Source organism: Eucyclogobius newberryi, unplaced genomic scaffold (assembly GCF_026437365.1).
Source record: "Eucyclogobius newberryi isolate DKJ021-1_F unplaced genomic scaffold, fEucNew1.0.hap1 SCAF_21, whole genome shotgun sequence".
In the NCBI taxonomy this organism is placed as follows: Eukaryota; Metazoa; Chordata; class Actinopteri; order Gobiiformes; family Gobiidae; genus Eucyclogobius; species Eucyclogobius newberryi.
Window position 1 is genome coordinate 5,596,371 of NW_027315846.1, and position 19,153 is coordinate 5,615,523.

The 19,153-nt window shown below is 44.4% G+C and overlaps 1 protein-coding gene across 1 annotated transcript; it reads left to right on the plus strand.

Moving 5' to 3' along the window:
* The first annotated feature begins 364 nt into the window (after positions 1 to 364).
* On the plus strand, positions 365 to 18,409 carry gpr68 (G protein-coupled receptor 68). Its single transcript, XM_072458157.1, has 6 exons — positions 365 to 519; positions 7,528 to 7,677; positions 9,885 to 10,018; positions 11,150 to 11,372; positions 12,546 to 12,726; positions 17,984 to 18,409. The coding sequence occupies exons 1-6, from the start codon at positions 433 to 435 to the stop codon at positions 18,373 to 18,375; spliced, it is 1,167 nt and encodes a 388-aa protein (XP_072314258.1). The 5' UTR covers positions 365 to 432; the 3' UTR covers positions 18,376 to 18,409.
* Positions 18,410 to 19,153: the final 744 nt, after the last annotated feature.

The following is a 19,153-nucleotide window of genomic DNA, read 5'->3' on the forward strand; positions in this document are numbered from 1 at the left end:
TGTGGTGTAGGGATGTCAAGATAACTGATCATCGTGATCATTCAGGTCGCAAAATATTCATAAAAACTAAGACATAACAATTGTACGAGTCTTTGGCAGCGTCAATGAGTAACGTCAGTTCAGTCCGTACTGCAGGAAAGTTAAAGTAAATGTACAAAGTAAATGTAAAGTACTTTTTTTAACTGGTCTGACGACATCATCATCATGTCAGTGAGGCCGCAGCGCCGATGGTGGACCAATAACCGCAACGTTTCTTCTCGGTAGCGGTAGACTCTGACATCGTGACATCATCAGTGCGACGAGGGGGGGCGAGTGAGGAGACGGGGGGGGGGGGGCGAGTGAGGAGACAGGGGGGGGGGCGAGTGAGGAGAGAGAGAGAGGGGGAGGCGAGTGAGAAGAGAGAGAGAGAGAGAGAGAGAGGGGCGAGCCAGCATGAGCGAGGAGGAAGTGATCAACTGCACCATCAGCCACGAGATCCACCAGTACCTGTTCTCCTGCGTCTACATCCTGGTCCTGCTGGTGAGACCACGCCCATCATGTGACCTAACGATGAATCACAACGAAGCTTAAGTCTATACGACGGGTTATACCACAGCACGTGTCAATGCAGCAAACACAGTTACATTTCCGGTTTTACTCAACATTTTGCCGTTTTGTCCCCAGTTTGACTGTCTTTGTAAAGTTTATAAGTTGCACTTCCTGGTTGGACACGCGCAACGGATATGACGCAGGCAGAGGTCATTCTACAGCTGTTACCGAGCAACCGTGATGTAAACAAGAGCCAAAAATCGACATAAATTACACGACAGTTAAGATTTGACAACAATACCAGATAGCACCTTTATTTTGTTTAAACTGACAGAAAAGTGTCAGTGTTTAAACAACGGCACGTCGCACGTTGATGACATCACAGAGGGACTCTGCTCTACTTCCTGTCATTTTAAACTCTCATTTTTCAAAAGGTCGTCACAAATGCCAACTGAAACGGAAGTGAAACTCTGATAAATATTTACCACAGGTTCGATCCCACCAAACTAAGAAAATATTAGAATTATTATAATTTGATAATTATACTTGTCGTATAGACTTTAAGCAGCCACACAGGCACGTGAAGATGGGGGGCCAGGCGGTCTCGAGCCCCCCACACACTCTCTGAACGGCCCTGCGTCTATGAGGCTATTGTAATTAAAGGGTGCATTAAAGGGACATGTTCTGCAAAATAGACTTTCATGAGTAACACACGAAGGATTTATATGTTCATTTATTTATTTATTAATTTGCATATTAATTGGAGAAAGTAAGACGACCGGCACAGCAGCTCTTTGGAGATAAATCTCATTTCCATCTGTCGTCACGTGGCAGGTCGATGTCCGGACAGACCGCCATAAAACAAAGCACACAGACAACAGTAAATGAGTAAATGTTTAGTATAAGGGACAGCATTAACGGATTTGCACAATAATACAGCACAAAAACAGACACAAAAACCTCAAAATGAAGATACGCAACAGGAAGTCAATGTCCCACTACAGCACAACTCGGGTGTGGTCCGTGAAAGCAGTACCGTTTAGAACATGTTTTCTGCACAGCGCTTACTCCGGCTGCTGCGCGTCCCATCAGTCAGTCCTCGATCGTGGTCGTGTCGTCGCAGCTGCCGGACCCTTCGGCCCCTCGAATACCGACCTTCAAACGCTACATTTACCGTGGCGTTTATGAGGACGTCGGGCTTCGGGCTTGAACATACGCGCATCGTTACCCTCTACAATTATCCTGCCGCTACGGCCGCGCCGCCGCACCGCACTGTAGGTGGCGCCCTCCGAACAAAAAACGACGGTGATCAAGCCCGTTGTCTTCTGCACTCCATGTCAAGCTCCGCGGTTCAGCACGTCTTATGTACGGTCGATGTTTAGAACGCGCCAAACAGGAAAGAGAATGTCGACAAAGTGAACACTCGGAATACTTTGAATTTACGTTTTTACGCATTGGATGTATTTGGACACATGCGACGGGGAACTTTATGTCGCTGAAACATGGACGGGAGGAAACTGACTTTTATTTTGAAACATCGGCGTTATCTGCCCTTCTGCTTTGGAATGAAGCCTTTACACGTCATAACATGTTCAACGTTCAACACATGTTCATCATTCAACACATGTTCATCGTTCAACACATGGTAATGGGTCAAACACATGATCACGGGTCAACACATGGTCACGGGTCAACACATGATCACGGGTCAACACATGGTCACGGGTCAACACATGGTCACGGGTCAACACATGGTCAAGGGTCAACACATGGTCACGGGTCAACACATGATCACGGGTCAACACATGGTCAAGGGTCAACACATGGTCACAGGTCAACACATGGTCAAGGGTCAACACATGGTCACGGGTCAACACATTGTCACGGGTCAACACATGGTCACGGGTCAACACATGGTCACGGGGTCAACACATGATCACGGGTCACGGGTCAACACATGATCACGGGTCAAACACATGGTCACGGGTCAACACATGGTCACGGGTCAACACATGGTCACGGGTCAACACATGGTCACGGGGTCAACACATGATCACGGGTCACGGGTCAACACATGATCACGGGTCAAACACATGGTCACGGGTCAACACATGATCACGGGTCAACACATGGTCACGGGTCAACACATGGTCACGGGGTCAACACATGATCACGGGTCAACACATGGTCACGGGTCAACACATGGTCACGGGGTCAACACATGATCACGGGTCACGGGTCAACACATGATCACGGGTCAAACACATGGTCACGGGTCAACACATGATCACGGGTCAACACATGGTCACGGGTCAACACATGGTCACGGGTCAACACATGGTCAAGGGTCAACACATGGTCACGGGTCAACACATGATCACGGGTCAACACATGGTCAAGGGTCAACACATGGTCACAGGTCAACACATGGTCAAGGGTCAACACATGGTCACGGGTCAACACATGGTCACGGGTCAACACATGATCACGGGTCAACACATGGTCACGGGTCAACACATGGTCACAGGGTCAACACATGATCACGGGTCACGGGTCAACACATGATCACGGGTCAAACACATGGTCACGGGTCAACACATGGTCAAGGGTCAACACATGGTCACGGGTCAACACATGGTCACGGGGTCAACACATGATCACGGGTCAACACATGGTCACGGGTCAACACATGGTCAAGGGTCAACACATGGTCACGGGGTCAACACATGATCACGGGTCAACACATGGTCACGGGTCAACACATGGTCACGGGTCAACACATGGTCACGGGGTCAACACATGATCACGGGTCACGGGTCAACACATGATCACGGGTCAAACACATGGTCACGGGTCAACACATGGTCACGGGGTCAACACATGATCACGGGTCAACACATGGTCACGGGTCAACACATGATCACGGGTCGACACATGGTCACGGGTCGACACATGGTCACGGGTCAACACATGGTCACGGGTCAACACATGGTCACGGGGTCAACACATGATCACGGGTCAACACATGGTCACGGGTCAACACATGATCACGGGTCGACACATGGTCACGGGTCGACACATGGTCACGGGTCAACACATGGTCACGGGTCAACACATGGTCACGGGTCAACACATGGTCAAGGGTCAACACATGATCACGGGTCAACACATGGTCACGGGTCAACACATGGTCACGGGTCAACACATGGTCACGGGTAAACACATGATCACGGGTCAACACATGATCACGTGTCAACACATGGTCACGGGTCAACACATGGTCACGGGTCAACACATGATCACGGGTCAACACATGGTCACGTGTCAACACATGATCACGGGTCGACACATGGTCACGGGTCAACACATGGTCACGTGTCAACACATGATCACGGGTCGACACATGGTCACGGGTCGACACATGATCACGGGTCAACACATGGTCACGTGTCAACACATGATCACGGGTCGACACATGGTCACGGGTCGACACATGGTCACGGGTCGACACATGGTCACGGGTCGACACATGTTTGGTTTACCCGTTCACAGACAAATGAGTTTTCAGATGTTAAATGCAGCTTTGACCTTGAATGCACCGACCTTTGCAACATATTGAAGTCGTGGCAGGATTCTATACGTCTAACTACCGTATTTTCCGGACTATACGTTGCACGTTTTTCATAGCTTTGGCCGGGGTGCGACTTATACCTATATTTATACTTATATACTTATACTCCAGAGCGACTTATATGTGATATTATTTTTTATTTTCACACTTGCAACTGCATTTCATACTCCAGTGCCACTTATACATGTTTTTTTCTTCTCTATTACGCATTTTTTTGGCTGGTGCGACATATAGTCCGGAATATACGGTAATCATTTTTGTTCTCAGCTGAAAACTGTTAAAACATTGTGGCAAACTAAAACTGCATAATGTGAGGGAGGTGTCATTTATTTAAGTGGAGTTATGGTTATTTTCCCCTGCGTCACATTCATTACAATCAAAGTCACTGATGTGTGTGAGTTTCTCTGTTGTTTATACATCCGTTCTTGTAAATATATTTTTTTTCCATCTCTGTGGTGGAAACTCACTGCTAAATGTAGCTCACCAAACCACAGGAAACTTAAGGTTCTCTGAAAATGATTTACTTGGCCTACAACAGTGGTTCACTGGTTATAATCAGGTCATCGTCCCCAAATTGAGTGTGAAAAAAATCAACACTGTAAATGCAGATTGTCTCTACATCAGAGCCAAGACATTTTCCAAAGGGCCAAGGCCTCTGGGCACAAAATATCTGTCTCAGTGAATTGAGTTAGGCTGCCCCAAATAAATAGTATGTTTGCTGTAACCCGATCCAACATTTTTCAAGAGGGTCGGTCGGTAGGTAAATTATAATTTTTTTTTTACCTTTTTTTTTACCTCACCATTTTTTAATTCTGCCAGTGACCCGCAGTGACCGCCAGGGGTCGGGCTTCAACAGTCAATGAGACGTTCTCCGTGTTATTTCCCCATGTGGGACAATAAAGGATTATCTTATCTTATCTTAAGTTTCATTTCTCGCTCAGTTTTCGCGACATTTTCGGCTTTAAAATATTCCAGTGATACAAAATTATTCAACACGGCGCCTTGTTGAAAAAACGGTCGGTGAGTCTATGAGATATAAGCCAAAAATAATATTTGGCATAACTTTGTCAAAATGCAGATTTTTTTTTTTTCAGTCTGCCATTTTTTTACCGGGTTGGTCGGGTTACGGCAAACAGACATATTTTTTTGCTCTGCCTTATTACAATAAAATTACTGCTGATCGATAAGATTTTTGAAAGAACATAATGCTTTACCAACATTTCTTTGCAAAATTGCTCATCCAGAACTAACCCAGAATCAAACCAGGTCTAAAACAGAATCAAACAAGGATTAAACTAAGAAGAAACCAGGTCTAAACTAGTGCTAACAACAGAAGAATGACATCTGCACAACTTAAGTAGCTCTCAAAAGTATTACCGTGCACCATATGTACTTCAGCATGACATTTGGGAGCTCATTAATGGCGCAGACTTCATTCCTTTTGCTGTTTTGTGATGTTCCTCTTCTGAGACGGCGTCAAAGCACTTTACACTGTTATTCATTCACTTCACACGCGGTGACGTGAGCTGTGTATTACAACTGCCCTTTAAGAATGTGGAGAATACAAACATTTTAAACATTAATTGTGTAGTTTTACTTTTGTTGTTGGCTACAAACTCTAATTCAGTGTTATTTTCATTGACTAAAATATTCAGAGAAAAACGTGATAATATATATATAGCCAGAAGCGGCAACGATCGGCCCTTGCCACGCCCAAGCCACCGCCACAGCCACGCCCACGCCGCTGTCACGCCCACACCTACGCCGCGCCACTCCACTTTTTATTTCCGAATCCTTCTCTCCTTTTCTTTTACAAATATGGACATTATTGTGAACTGAAATCTTCAATATTCTGGGCAAAGTTAATGTAACGTAGAAGGAGGTGTCATTTATTCAAGTGGAGCTATGGTTATTTCCCCCTGCATCACATTCATTACGATCAAAGTCACTGATGTGTGTGAGTTTCTTGTAAATATATATTTTTTCCATCTCTGTGGTGGAAACTCACTCGTAAATGTAGCTCACCAAACCACAGGAAACGTAATGTTCTCTGAAAATGACTATAACAGCGGCTTACTAATTATAATCAGGTCATCGTCCCAAAATTGTCCCTTTATAACTAAATAAAATCAATGAATAAATTGAGTTAATGGCATAAAATGACTGTTTCCCATCCAGAACTGAACCAGGACTGACCCAGTATCAAACCAGGTCTAAAACAGAATTGAACAAGGATCAAACTAGGACCAAACCAGGTCTAACAACAACAACAACAACAAAAGAATGACATCTGCACAGCTTTAGTAGCTCTCAAAAGTATTATCGTGCACCATAAGCACCATAAGCACCATTAGCGTGACATTTGGGAGCTCATTAATGGTGCAGACTTCATTCCTTTTGCTGTTTTGTGACATTTATGTCCCTCTTCTGAGACGCTAAGCTAGTGCTAATCCTTCTTTTACTACATCATAATGAACAAAAGTGACACATGCAGATTTAACCTCCTCATTTTACAATCGCTGAGCCCCAAACGTCAAAACTCTGTTGTCCAACGAAGTGATTATCATGTTTTAGAATTAAAGAATATATGTTCTGGTTGATGTAATTAGTGGACTAAACGATCATGATTATCGACTAAAGCTAGACTAAAACTGAAAAGAATAATTTGCCAAAACTAGACTAAAACAAACAAGAATAAAAATCTAAAAAGAAATGATGATTTTTAAAGTTATTTTAATTGTCTGTTTATCGACAAATGGCAATAAACCCTATTCCGATTCTGATTCAGATTTTTTGATGCGATTCAGGGCCTTTTGTAATCCAAGTATTTCCATTTCAATATAGTAACTTCTAATTCTGATTCAAGTCCAGTTACCATCAATAACAACACTCCTCTTAAGTCTTGAGTGACAGCTGTAGGGGGAGGTGCTGTCAGTTTGACAGGGGGGAGGGCTTATTACAATGAGATGCAAATGAGCCCCGCCCCCTGTGACTCTGGGCTCTCAGGTGAGAATCTTTAGAGGCAGTTTTCTCAGTAAGAGGAATTGAGAGTTGTTTACATTCAAATGACCACAACTTACTCAAATATTACCAGATGTGCATGAGTGAGACATCATTGTATAGCTTTGAATTCACACTTTCAGAATCTGTGAATAACTTGTGACTGGTTTTCATACGGCTGGTCACATTTAGTTTCATTGTTTTTCCTCCCATTATAGTTCCTTTTCTCACTGTCATCTCACTGTATTTTTGCCATCGCTTTTCATGTTGTCAAGTGTAATTAATCCAAAAACATCAGATTGTCTCCCATATTTTCCCTTTTTAAATCATTTACCCACTCTCACGTTCGCCGTTGCTGTGACACCCAGATCGGCGTGCCGTCCAACCTGTACTCGCTGTACCACGCCGTGCTGCAGCTGAAGCAGAAGAACGAGCTGGGCGTTTACCTGCTCAACCTGACCGTGTCCGACCTGCTGTACCTCGCCTCGCTGCCTCTGTGGCTCCAGTACATCTTTCAGGTACGGAAAACACCTCCTCGTTTTCAAAGGCGGAAAGTAACGCAATACAAATACATAAATATATATCCAACGAGTGTAAAAACGAGGTGACGTTTCACTGTCGACTTCTTCAGGACTGGTTTTATTCTTGTTGGTGTTGTACAGTATATTATGCTTGGATGTCTCAATATTTTAACAACTGTTTTTTAGTTGTTGTTTTTTTACTTGTACTTATAATTGAGTATTTTTTTCTATTATATTATGTTTAATAGCATTAGAGTTACTGAGAAAAGTCCCAATCAACAGTTTTTTTCACTGTTTTTTATACATACAAAAGTAAAGCTAAGAAAATAAAAAAATAACTGTGTATTAGTTGTGGGAAATATGAAAAAAGAAGAAGAAAACATAGCAATAATGATATTTATTCAAACCAAATAGAAATACGTTAAAAAAAAATATTAGTCGGGTTTAAGTCTGCAAAATGACCTACAAATTCACTATTCACTTTATACTTTTACATTGATAAAATTCTGCATTTTTCACTCAAAATTATATGCTTGATATTAAACTGTGGCATATCTTCAAATAAATACCGTATTTTCCGGACTATAAGTCGCACCTTTTTTTATACTTTTGGCCAGGGTGCGACTTACACTTACATTTATACTTATACTTATACTCTTGAGCGACTTATATGTGGTATTATTTGTTATTTTCACACTTGCAACCGCATTTCATACTCCAGTGCGACTTATATATGTTTTTTTCTTCTCTATTATGCATTTTATGCCTGGTGTGACTTATACTCCGGTGCCACTAGTCCGGAGAATACGGTACACACAATGTGATCCGTGTTTGGTTGAATTTCCCACCTCTTCTGTGCGTCTGTGTCCTTAATACCAGCTGTATACACACGTCTGAACACTAGATGGCGGCCACCGCTAATCCCGGCTCTGGAGTGACGTCCCGCTCTGTCTGAGGTCAAGCGGCTCCGTTTTTGACAGACACACACAGACTTTTCTTGTCTGAAGGACGCACTTGTGACACTCTTTTGTTCCAGTGTGTGAGTTGTTATTGTCTGTGGTCGTCTGAACGAAGGTGTGACCAGGAAACGGGGGTGGGATTAAATGAATTGTACTTCTTCCCACTCCTTTTGGAACATCTTTCACTTATATTATTGGCGACACAACTTGTGACTTATGTGTTCGATAAATCAGCGCTGTTCTTCGGGAACCTGGGCTGTGATTTGTTTTAATCTCATGCAAAATGTACAGGAAACACACACAGAACAGAACTGCATCGTCTGCTTTGATTTGTTTATTGCCATGGCAACAGTCCACACTCGAAACCCATGCGTTTTCATTAAAATACTTGAACTAGGAATACTTGATCTGAGGTGAGACGTTTCAGTCGGCTTTGAGATGGCGTCTTAGTCGACCAAAATGTACATTATCTTATGTAATTTAGATAAATGAGTTTTTCATATAAATACTCTGTTTCCTGGTATATTTCAGTATAAATTGTGCAGTTTGGGTCAGATACGTGGTCAGATCACAGACATGCGCAACAGTTTTTCATTTATTTTGTCAGATACAACCCCAGTTGCTTCCACTTATGTAAAACGGCCAAAGAAGTAACAGTTATTGCACGTATGACTAAGGCTTTTCTTCCGGTTATGTCGGCGCTTTTAGCTGACGCACACATCTGCTGCAAAACTTGGTTCATGGACTTCCCTCCCTTTTACCATATTTTTTGGGATCGATGCCTGTTTACTGCATGAACCCTTTTGTTTTCTTTTTTCTACCCTTTCAGCCGTTTTGTGTTCCCATGGTTCTTGTGTGTGTTTGTTGTTTCCGAACAGAGAGATTAAGAATATTCAAAGGTTATCAACCCACTGGCATCAGAAGTGTTACAAGTCGCGTCCTTCAACGTGAACGAGATAATGAACCCAATCAAACGCAAACACAAATTTAACAAAAATGAAAGAATAGACATAATATATTTACAAGAGACACATTTGAATGACACTGAACATCAAAAACTGACCAAATTCAGTTGTAAAAAAATAATAGTTGAAAGAATAGTTTTGAAAGGAAAGGTTTTCACTCTTGAAGGACAATTTTCTGAACGGTTTGCTGTAGGGTTCAAGCTGTAAAGAGCCGTAAAGTAAATCACACGGTATCTTACAGCGCAGCCTCGTACGCTTTGACGTGGCTCTCTGTTTCCAGGACGATGACTGGAGACACCGGGAGTGGCTGTGTCAGGTCTGCGGCTTCCTGCTCTACGAGAACATCTACATCAGCATCGGCTTCCTCTGCTGCATCAGCCTCGACCGCTACCTCGCCGTGGTCCATCCGCTCAGGTGAGCACAGTTCAGAAATACTGGAATGAGATGAACAAAGTACTGCAAGTTATCGTCAAGATTAATATTCGGGGCGTGAAACTCCTACAACTGATGATGAGCAACTGATGGATACCTTTGAAATGTACTTCTGGCAGGAGGAAGAAAAAAGGTGATCACTGAACCCTTAAAACTGGATTTAGATTAAGAAGCACTGCAAGTTATTCTTCAAGATTAATATTTGGGGCGTGAAACTCCTACAATAGAACAATAAACTGATGGATACCTTTGAAGTGTACTTCTGGCAGGAGAAAAAAAATAAAAAAAAAGATAATGACTGAACCAACCCTTGACACTGGATTCAACTAAGAATAGATATTAACAAAATGTGCACTTAATTGAAAAATTAAAAAAATTGACCCACAACGGTGCAAATTGGACAGATATTTGACCTGTTTTTTATTTAATTTGTGCGTCGATCTCATTGATTGTATTTGTTTCTGTCATAAAATACAACAACAAATAAACAATTTAAAAAGATGGAATCAACCTGAGCATCTTAATCATGCATTAAAGAAATTATAATAAGGCAGAGCAAAAAATATGTCTGTTTGCCATAACCCGACCGACCCGGTAAAAAACTGAAAAAAAAATCTGCATTTTGTCAAAATTATGCCAATTATTATTTTTTTCTCTTATATCTCGCCGACTCACCGACCGTTTTTTTTTTAAAAGAAAGCGCCGTGTTGAATAATTTTGTATCACTGGAACTCGCTAGAAATATTTTAAAGACGAAAATGTCGCAAAAAACGTAGAGAAATGAAACTTAACACGAAAGAGAACGTCTCATTGACTGTTGAAGCCCCCCTGGCGATCACTGCGGGTCACTGCAGGTCACTGCGGGTCACTGCGGGTCACTGTGGGTCACTGCAGGTCACTGCGGGTCACTGCGGGTCAAAAGATGGCGACGATTTGGATATTTTTTTTTGTCTTCAAAGTAAACAAAACATTTTTTTACCTACCGACCGACCCACTTTAAAAATGTTGGGTCGGGTTACAGCCTAAGCCTATTCTTCCTGACAATTCATAAATAATTACAAACACTTTCAATAATGACCCGTACCATTTACAAATGGCCTCGTTTCTCCTCAGATTCTCCTCCCTGCGGTCCATGCGGGCGGCCTGGCTCATCAGCGCCATCATCTGGCTGAAGGAGGTGGCGGTGGGTGTGGTCTTCTTCCTCCACAAAGAAGTGAGCAAAGATCGGGCGAACCAGTCGGTGTGTTTCGAGCACTACCCCATGCAGCCCTGGGAGTATCCGATCAACTACTACCGCTTTGTGGTCGGGTTCAGCCTCCCATTAGCCATCCTCCTGGTGAGACTCTGCCACGCCTTTATGCAGCTGAAAGTGACGCCATTGTGTTACACTGGGGCCTAAAGGAGAGCCGGAGGAGAGAAAACGGCACAAATAAATGGATGGCGATGAATTAAACGTGCACTATGTAACATTTCTGGCGGTGCGGGAGATCGACCCGCGTGTCTTAGATTTCTCTGCAGATTTCTGGTGTCATTTACAAAACACTTAATGTCCGTAAACCTCGCACAAAGTTCAGAATTTTTGTCCTTTTTGTCCGCTTTGTTGTCTTACCATAAACTTAAGTAGTTATTTGTTTTTCCAGTGTATTTTGGATCACCGCTTTTATTTTTATTGCCACAGTTTTAAACCGTGAAAGCAGAAAGTATTTATTTGAATCCATCTTAACTAGTTCCTAGCTCTCCAAAACCCTGTGGCACATTGCTATTGTTTTTTTTAATTCATTTTTTAATATATATACATTGAAAACAAGAAATAGGACCATAGAGTTAGACAACAACAACAATAATAATAAATAAAATAAATAAAATAAATAAAATAAATAAAATAAATAAAATAAATAAAATAAATAAAATAAATAAAATAAATAAAATAAATAAAATAAATAAAATAAATAAAATACATAAAATACATAAAAATACATAAAACATTAAAAATAAAATAAAGAAAATAAAGAAAGAAAATAAAGAAAATAAATTTATTTAATTAAAATAAATGATAATAATACAAAAATAAATAATGACAAATAAAGACAATTTGAATTAAGGCACAGTAAGTCCAATAGTCAAGTCCCATTTAGTCCAAAGTTTATCAAATTTGTCCATTTCCAAATTTAATCTGAATGTCATATTTTCCATTTGTTGGATTTTTATTAGAATGTTGGTCCAGTGCACATTGCTATTGTTCATGTAGTTTAACTATCTTAGTTTATTCAGTGTTTGCGACTGATAAAATGCTCATGCAGATGGGTGCAGGGGTCTGTTTTTGCCACAAAGTGCTGCTCTATCCGGGGGGGGGATTAATTAATCTCTTCAAAAATAATTAAATCGGACACAGCTTTAAACAAAGAAAAATGGAGGTGGAAAAAAAGGGAACATTTCTATTCTCTTCCCACCTTTATTTACTTCGCAGCTGACAAATCGGCTCAATATTTGGTGTCTTTTGCGCTCCCAGATCTCGTACGTGTGCGTGCTGAGGGCCGTGGGGCGCAGTGCGGGGACTTTGCCCGATCAGAAGTCCAGGATCCGGCAGCTCGTGAGCAGCACCGTCCTCATCTTTCTCGTCTGCTTCTCTCCGTACCACGTCTTTCTGCTCGTGAGAACCCTGCTGGAGAGAGACTGCAACTTCATCACAGGTATGGGCAATGGGCACTTAAAACAAAGCAAAAATGTAGAAGAAAGTGAAGAACATATGCCTTCTCTGTATGTTCAGGACAGACGGCACCATTTGTAGTTGTTGTTTCTGGCTCTACATCAGACTATCAAACCTAAGCATTGGCCGCGTTAACAGCAGCAGTCATTAAATTAAAAGTCAACTACACTATTTTGGCTAAAACACTATTTTTGGCCATATGGACTTTATTGACTGGACCGTGAACAGCAGGAAATGGAGCTAGAGATATCGGGCCAAATGCCTGCCTCACAAAGCCACCAAAAGCAATTGATGCCACCGAGGTTAGATGTGTGGAGAGAAAGCCTGTTCACAGAGTAAGAATGCATGATTTTCAGTCCAAAAGTAAAGTCACACAGGGAAAGAGTTAAACTGGAGTCCGGCCTGCCCTTGGAATGAGTAAGTGAGTTGCATTCACTGCGGTGAAGAAGGTCGTGATGAGCGTTACACCAAGAGAGGTTTCAACACAGACGGCACTTGAACGGTTTAAAATCCGCTCTGTATCTTCACCCAAAAGACAAAAATCACATGTTCACAAGAGATTTAGGCTAAGAAAGAAAACCCTTCTTTAAATATTAATGGGGACAGCTGGTACAGCTGGCTGCCCGGTGTAAACGCTCTCTCTTCTTTCTCACACTTATTGTGCTTTATCTCCTATATTTTGTAAATATAGTTAGTATATTTTTTCTATTTTACTGTACGATAGGGACACGCGCTGGAATAGTTTTTTAATTCAACTGTTTTTGACTTTTTTTGGCTGGATTTGAGCGTTTTTCGTTGCGTTCGTTGTGTTGTTGTGACGTGAGCTAGCTCCGAGCGAGCCCACCAGCCCCCCCGCGCCCTCCGGCCGCGCTAAAGTACGGCGTGTCGTCGGTACACGTTTATATACACGTTTATATGAAAGAGGAACTTCACGAACGATCGGGACACGCACTGGAATCGCTTTAAATTAACTTGTTTTGACTTTATTCGGCTGGATTGAGTGTTTTCGTTGCGTCGTTGCGATGTGTCTTGGCTCTGAGTCCCCCGGCTCCGGCCCCGCCCCCCGGCCGGCGCCGTACCGCGTTTACACAAAGGAGGAACTCATGAAACTGCGGAGAACAGTCGTCTTACCCGGAGATCGCCACGTTATCCCGGCGGACATCCTAAGGAAAACGCAACAAGGCAGTCGGGCTGGACGTAAACTCCGAGAGAAGAGAGGGACAAACAGGAAGTCGGTTCCCACCGTAGTCATGGGTAACGTGAGGTCCCTTCAAAATAAAATGACGGAAATAGCGAGCCTCATGCGGTCCCAGAGGATTTATAGGGACAGCAGCGTGTTGATTTTCACAGAGACCTGGTTAACAGCAGAAATGCCAGACTCTATTGTAGGTTTGGACAATTTTCATCTGCTGCGGGCGGACAGAACGAGAGAATGCGGGAAGAAAAGAGGTGGAGGTCTGGCGGTGTATGTGAACACGAGCTGGTCCAAACCCGAACACTGCACAGTGAGGGAGCAGCTATGTAACAAGGATATTGAACTATTGGCTATTGGCATGAGGCCATATTATCTGCCCCGGGAGTTCTCACATGTGATTTTGATCGCAGTCTATGTGGCCCCGTCTGCCAATGCTGAAGATGCTTGTGAAGCACTGCTCTCCTGCACTTGTAGGCTTCAAACACAGCATCCACAGGCTCTCTTCCTCATCTCTGGTGACTTTAACCACGCTTCTCCCTCTTCTGTTCTACCAACATACACCCAGTATGTTACCTGCCCCACCAGAGAGAATAGAACATTGGACTTGTTTTTTGCCAACACCAAGGAGGCTTATTCTTCTTCCCCCCTCCCTCCCCTGGGCAGCTCGGACCACAACCTTGTACATCTGAGGCCTGTGTATGAACCCATCGTGCGCAGGCAGCCTGTGGTGTCCCGTGAGGTGAGGATGTGGTCTGCTGAGAGCGAGGAGGCTCTGAGGGACTGCTTCAGCACCACTGTCTGGACTGAGCTTTATGACCCACATGGGGAGGACATCAACACCATCACAGAGTGCATCACGGACTACATCAACTTCTGTTTTGAGAACATTGTTCCCTCCTGGACGGTGCGGTGTTTTCCAAACAACAAGCCATGGATTAACTGTGAACTGAAGGCTCTGTTGAAGGAGAAGAAGAGAGTCTTCAGGTCAGGGAACAAGGAGGAGCTGAGGACTGTGCAGAAGGAGCTGAGGAGGAAGATCAGGCAGGCTGAGGCCGGCTACAAGAGGAGGACGGAGGAGCAGCTGCAGCAAAAGAACATTCAGGGAGTGTGGAGGAGCCTGAAAACCATCTTGGGCTTCAAAATCCCCCCTGCCCAGACAGAGGGGGATCTACAGTGGGTGAATGATTTAAATGCTCACTTCTTGAGGTTTGATCGGTCACCCGCCCCTCCCCCTGCACAGCTGCATGCTCCCTCTTCCACAGCTGGACAATGCCCTGCATCTGTTCCTCTTCGCTTATCTGCCCCGGACCATCAGCTCCCCACTTCGCCTGGACTCACCCATCCCCCCAGCACACGGTCCCCCTGCCAACCACTGACTGTCACAGCAGCACAGGTGAGGAGTGAGCTGAAGAGGAATAAAGTGAGGAAGGCAGCAGGACCTGACGGCATCAGCCCCAGGCTCCTTAAGTCCTGCGCAGATGAACTGTGTGGAGTTATGGAGCATGTCTTCAACATGAGCCTGAAGCTGAGGGTGGTACCACTGGTCTGGAAGACCTCCTGTCTGGTACCTGTGCCTAAGACACCGCGCCCCAAAGACCTCAACAGCTTCAGGCCAGTGGCTCTCACGTCCCACCTGATGAAGACACTGGAGCGGCTAGTCCTGGAGCACCTCCGCTCCACCGTGAGCTCAGCCATGGACCCGCTGCAGTTTGCATATCGGTCTGGCATCGGAGTGGAGGACGCCGTCATCTCCCTGCTGCACCGCTCTCTCTCTCACCTGGAAAAGCCTGGCAGCTCTGTGAGGATTCTGTTCTTCGATCTTTCCAGCTTCAACACCATCCAGCCGCTGCTCCTGAGGGACAAGCTGGAGACGGCTGGTGAAGAGTATGACCTGGCAGAGTGGATCCTGGACTACCTCACAGACCGACCCCAGTTTGTAAGAGCCCGGAACTGTGTGTCTGACACTCGGACCTGCAGTGTGGGGGCGCCCCAGGGCACTGTCCTCGCGCCCTTTCTCTTCACCCTTTACACTGCAGACTTCAGACATGACACGGACAGCTGTGTCCTGCAGAAGTTCTCTGACGACTCTGCCATCATCGGACTCATCACGGACGACGATGACGCGGAGTACAGAGGACTGGCGCAGGACTTTGTGGACTGGTGTCAGCGGAACCACCTCCTCATCAACGCGGGGAAGACCAAGGAGATGGTGGTGGATTTCCGCAGACGCCACCCCACTGCCCCCTCACCAGTGAACATCCAGGGACGGGACATTGAGAGAGTGGACTCATACAAGTACCTGGGTGTTCATCTGAACCACAAACTGGACTGGACTCATAACACAGACGCACTGTACAGGAAGAGCCAGAGTCGGCTCTACCTCCTGAGGAGACTCAGGTCTTTTGGAGTGACAGGGCCACTCCTGAAGACCTTCTACGACTCTGTGGTGGCATCAGCTCCTGTAGGTGTGGCCTGCTGGAGCAGCAGCATCACAGAGAGGGAGAGGAAGAGGCTGGACAGAGTCATCAAGAAGTCCAGCTCCGTCCTGGGCTGTGCTGTGGACTCGGTGCAGGAGGTGGGGGACAGGAGGGTCCTGGCTAGATTCACATCTATGCTGGACCATGAGTGTCGCCCCCTGCAGGACACTCTGTCCGCTCTGGAGAGCAGCTTCAGTGAGAGACTGATCCACCCTCGATGTGTGAAGGAAAGGTTCCGTAGGTCTTTCCTTCCTGCTGCTGTCAGACTTTATAACAAACACTGTTAGTACTGAACACTCGCAATACTGACCTAACCTAATACTGATGTGCAATTCTGTCATATGTGCAATTGCTGTTGGAATTCATGTGCAATTCATGTGCAATTACTGTGAAATTCATGTGCAATCTATGTGCTGTCGTGACACATATTCATGTGCAATTACTGTCGGGATCACATGCAATGGTATTTATTTATTTATTTATTTATTTGTCTATGGGAGTTTTTATTTATTTATAAGAGATCTTCTACTGAAAGTGTTTTTCAGACTTCCTATAAGTGATCTGTTCTGTTCTTCTGTATCTACCTCTGTATCTACCTGCGTTGCACCAATGAAATTTCCCCATGTGGGACAATAAAGGAATATCTTATCTTATCTTATCTTATATACAACCTCCCCTCAGTTTACAATAGCCTAATAAGACCTTGGCACATACAGAATAAACCAGTCAGTGGTTAATGAGGTACTTGACAGCTCTGAGGTAGAGAATGCTAGACCTCAAAAGGCCTTAATGACCCAAGTTGTAAGAAGGACAGGTTTCAGGTATATCTCTTCCCTTTGGGCAGGACCAATGTGAGCTGAGGAGAGTTTGAATGCAGCTGCTCAAACCACTGCAATGACATTTGGATGGACGAGGAAACACCATGATTTCTAAAACAGTGTCCAGATACCTTTGAAACGTTACTACCTTAGGCCGCGGTTATTTTATTACTTGGTTTACGGATCCGCCGCACTTAGATTATTGATTTCTACAATATAAATACAATAAATTATTATATATATATATTTTGTATAAAGTACTGCCGACAACGCAAAATAGCATTAAATGAAATATAAAAAGCGGTATTAAATCAAAAGATAAGAGCGCGTGAAGCGTGACAGAGCAGCGCGTTCCCGGCAAGAGCGTTTCCCTGTCTGCTGCTCGCCTTTATATCGCAAATATACATTTTAAACCCTTTTACCACATTTTCTCCAGCGCGTTTTGCCGTGACTAAGGCTATACATTTTGAAGCGTCAGTTCAACCAATGCAAAACACGCTAAATCTGCTGTTACACTCATCTGGGCGCTGCATCTCTCCTCCCCCTAGTGCGTTTTGGGTAAACCCGGAAGAAAAAATCTTTTGAAATTGAAATCATATTTAAATTTCGTCCGCCTGTTCAATATATTTCATTTAAAAATCCGTAAACCAAGTAATAAAATAACTGCGGCCTAAGGTAGTAATGTTTCAAAGGTATCGTTTCAAAAATCATCTTGTTGATCAAACTTATCCATGTCACTGTTTGTCCCAGGAATATTCAACTACTACCACATGTCGCTGCTGCTGACCAGCCTGAACTGCGTGGCGGACCCGGCCTTGTACTGTTTCGTCAGCGAGAGCGCCCGCCGCGGCCTCCAGAAGGCTCTGCTCCACCCCGTCTCCAAGGTGCTGTGCTGCTGCTGCCGCCGCGGAAACGCCAGCCCGGGCAACCGCACGACCAACTCGCACGAGGTCGCCATGGACGAGCACAACGGCCACCCCGCGGTCATGCTGCTCACCCACACCAACAACGTCAAAGCGGAGAGTACCATGAAGCATACCATTTTAATCACGCAAAACGACGAGAAGACGCTTATACCGTTGGCTGTGCAGAGCGGTAAATATATCACGAACGGAGAAGGGACGAACACGTGCGCGGTTTGAATGTCGTGGACCGAAACGGAAGCGCTCGGGCGACTTCAGGGACACGCCTCCGGATCTGGGTCAGGATCTTTACCTGGAGGATTAGTTCATGTTGTGCACGTTTTGCAATCGATTGGGGGGGAAATTGGAGCACCCAAAGGAAACTCACCCAGGCACGGGAAGAACATGTAAACTCCACTCAGACAGGGTTCTTCATGGTCCAAGAATCAAATCAAGCCCAGGATCTTCTTGCTTTGAGGCTAGATACTGTACTTAATGAAAAAGAACTAAGCTGCCTTCAAGGTGTGGGATTTATTGCATCAGAGACCAGTATCTATCAGATAAAAAAGACAATTAGACCATTTTTAACGAACCAAAACAATGGACAAAAAATACGTGCATGATAAGGATGGAAAACCTCGAATTTTCAATCTTTTTAACTGTTCTTTTTTGGGATTGCCAAATGATGTTGCATGTTGGCGGGATTTGATGCCATATGCTTTGTCCTGTACTGGAGTGGACAATGTGGGGGACGTGTCCTGCCCAAGGACACAACGGCAGCATGCATTTGACCAAGGTTCGAACCAATGACTGCAGAGGATCAAATTATTTGCCTCTTAAAGTGTTGGAATATTTTTTTTTTACTTCTACTGCTTATGTTTACATTTATTGGTCTGTAAAGTGAACAAGAACGTATCGGGCCCTGGCAGTAACGTGGTCCCTGAGCCGGCCCCTCAGTCGGCCCCTCAGTCGGCCCCTCAGACACATAGTGTGCCATGGAAACAGAAGCTTCTGTGCT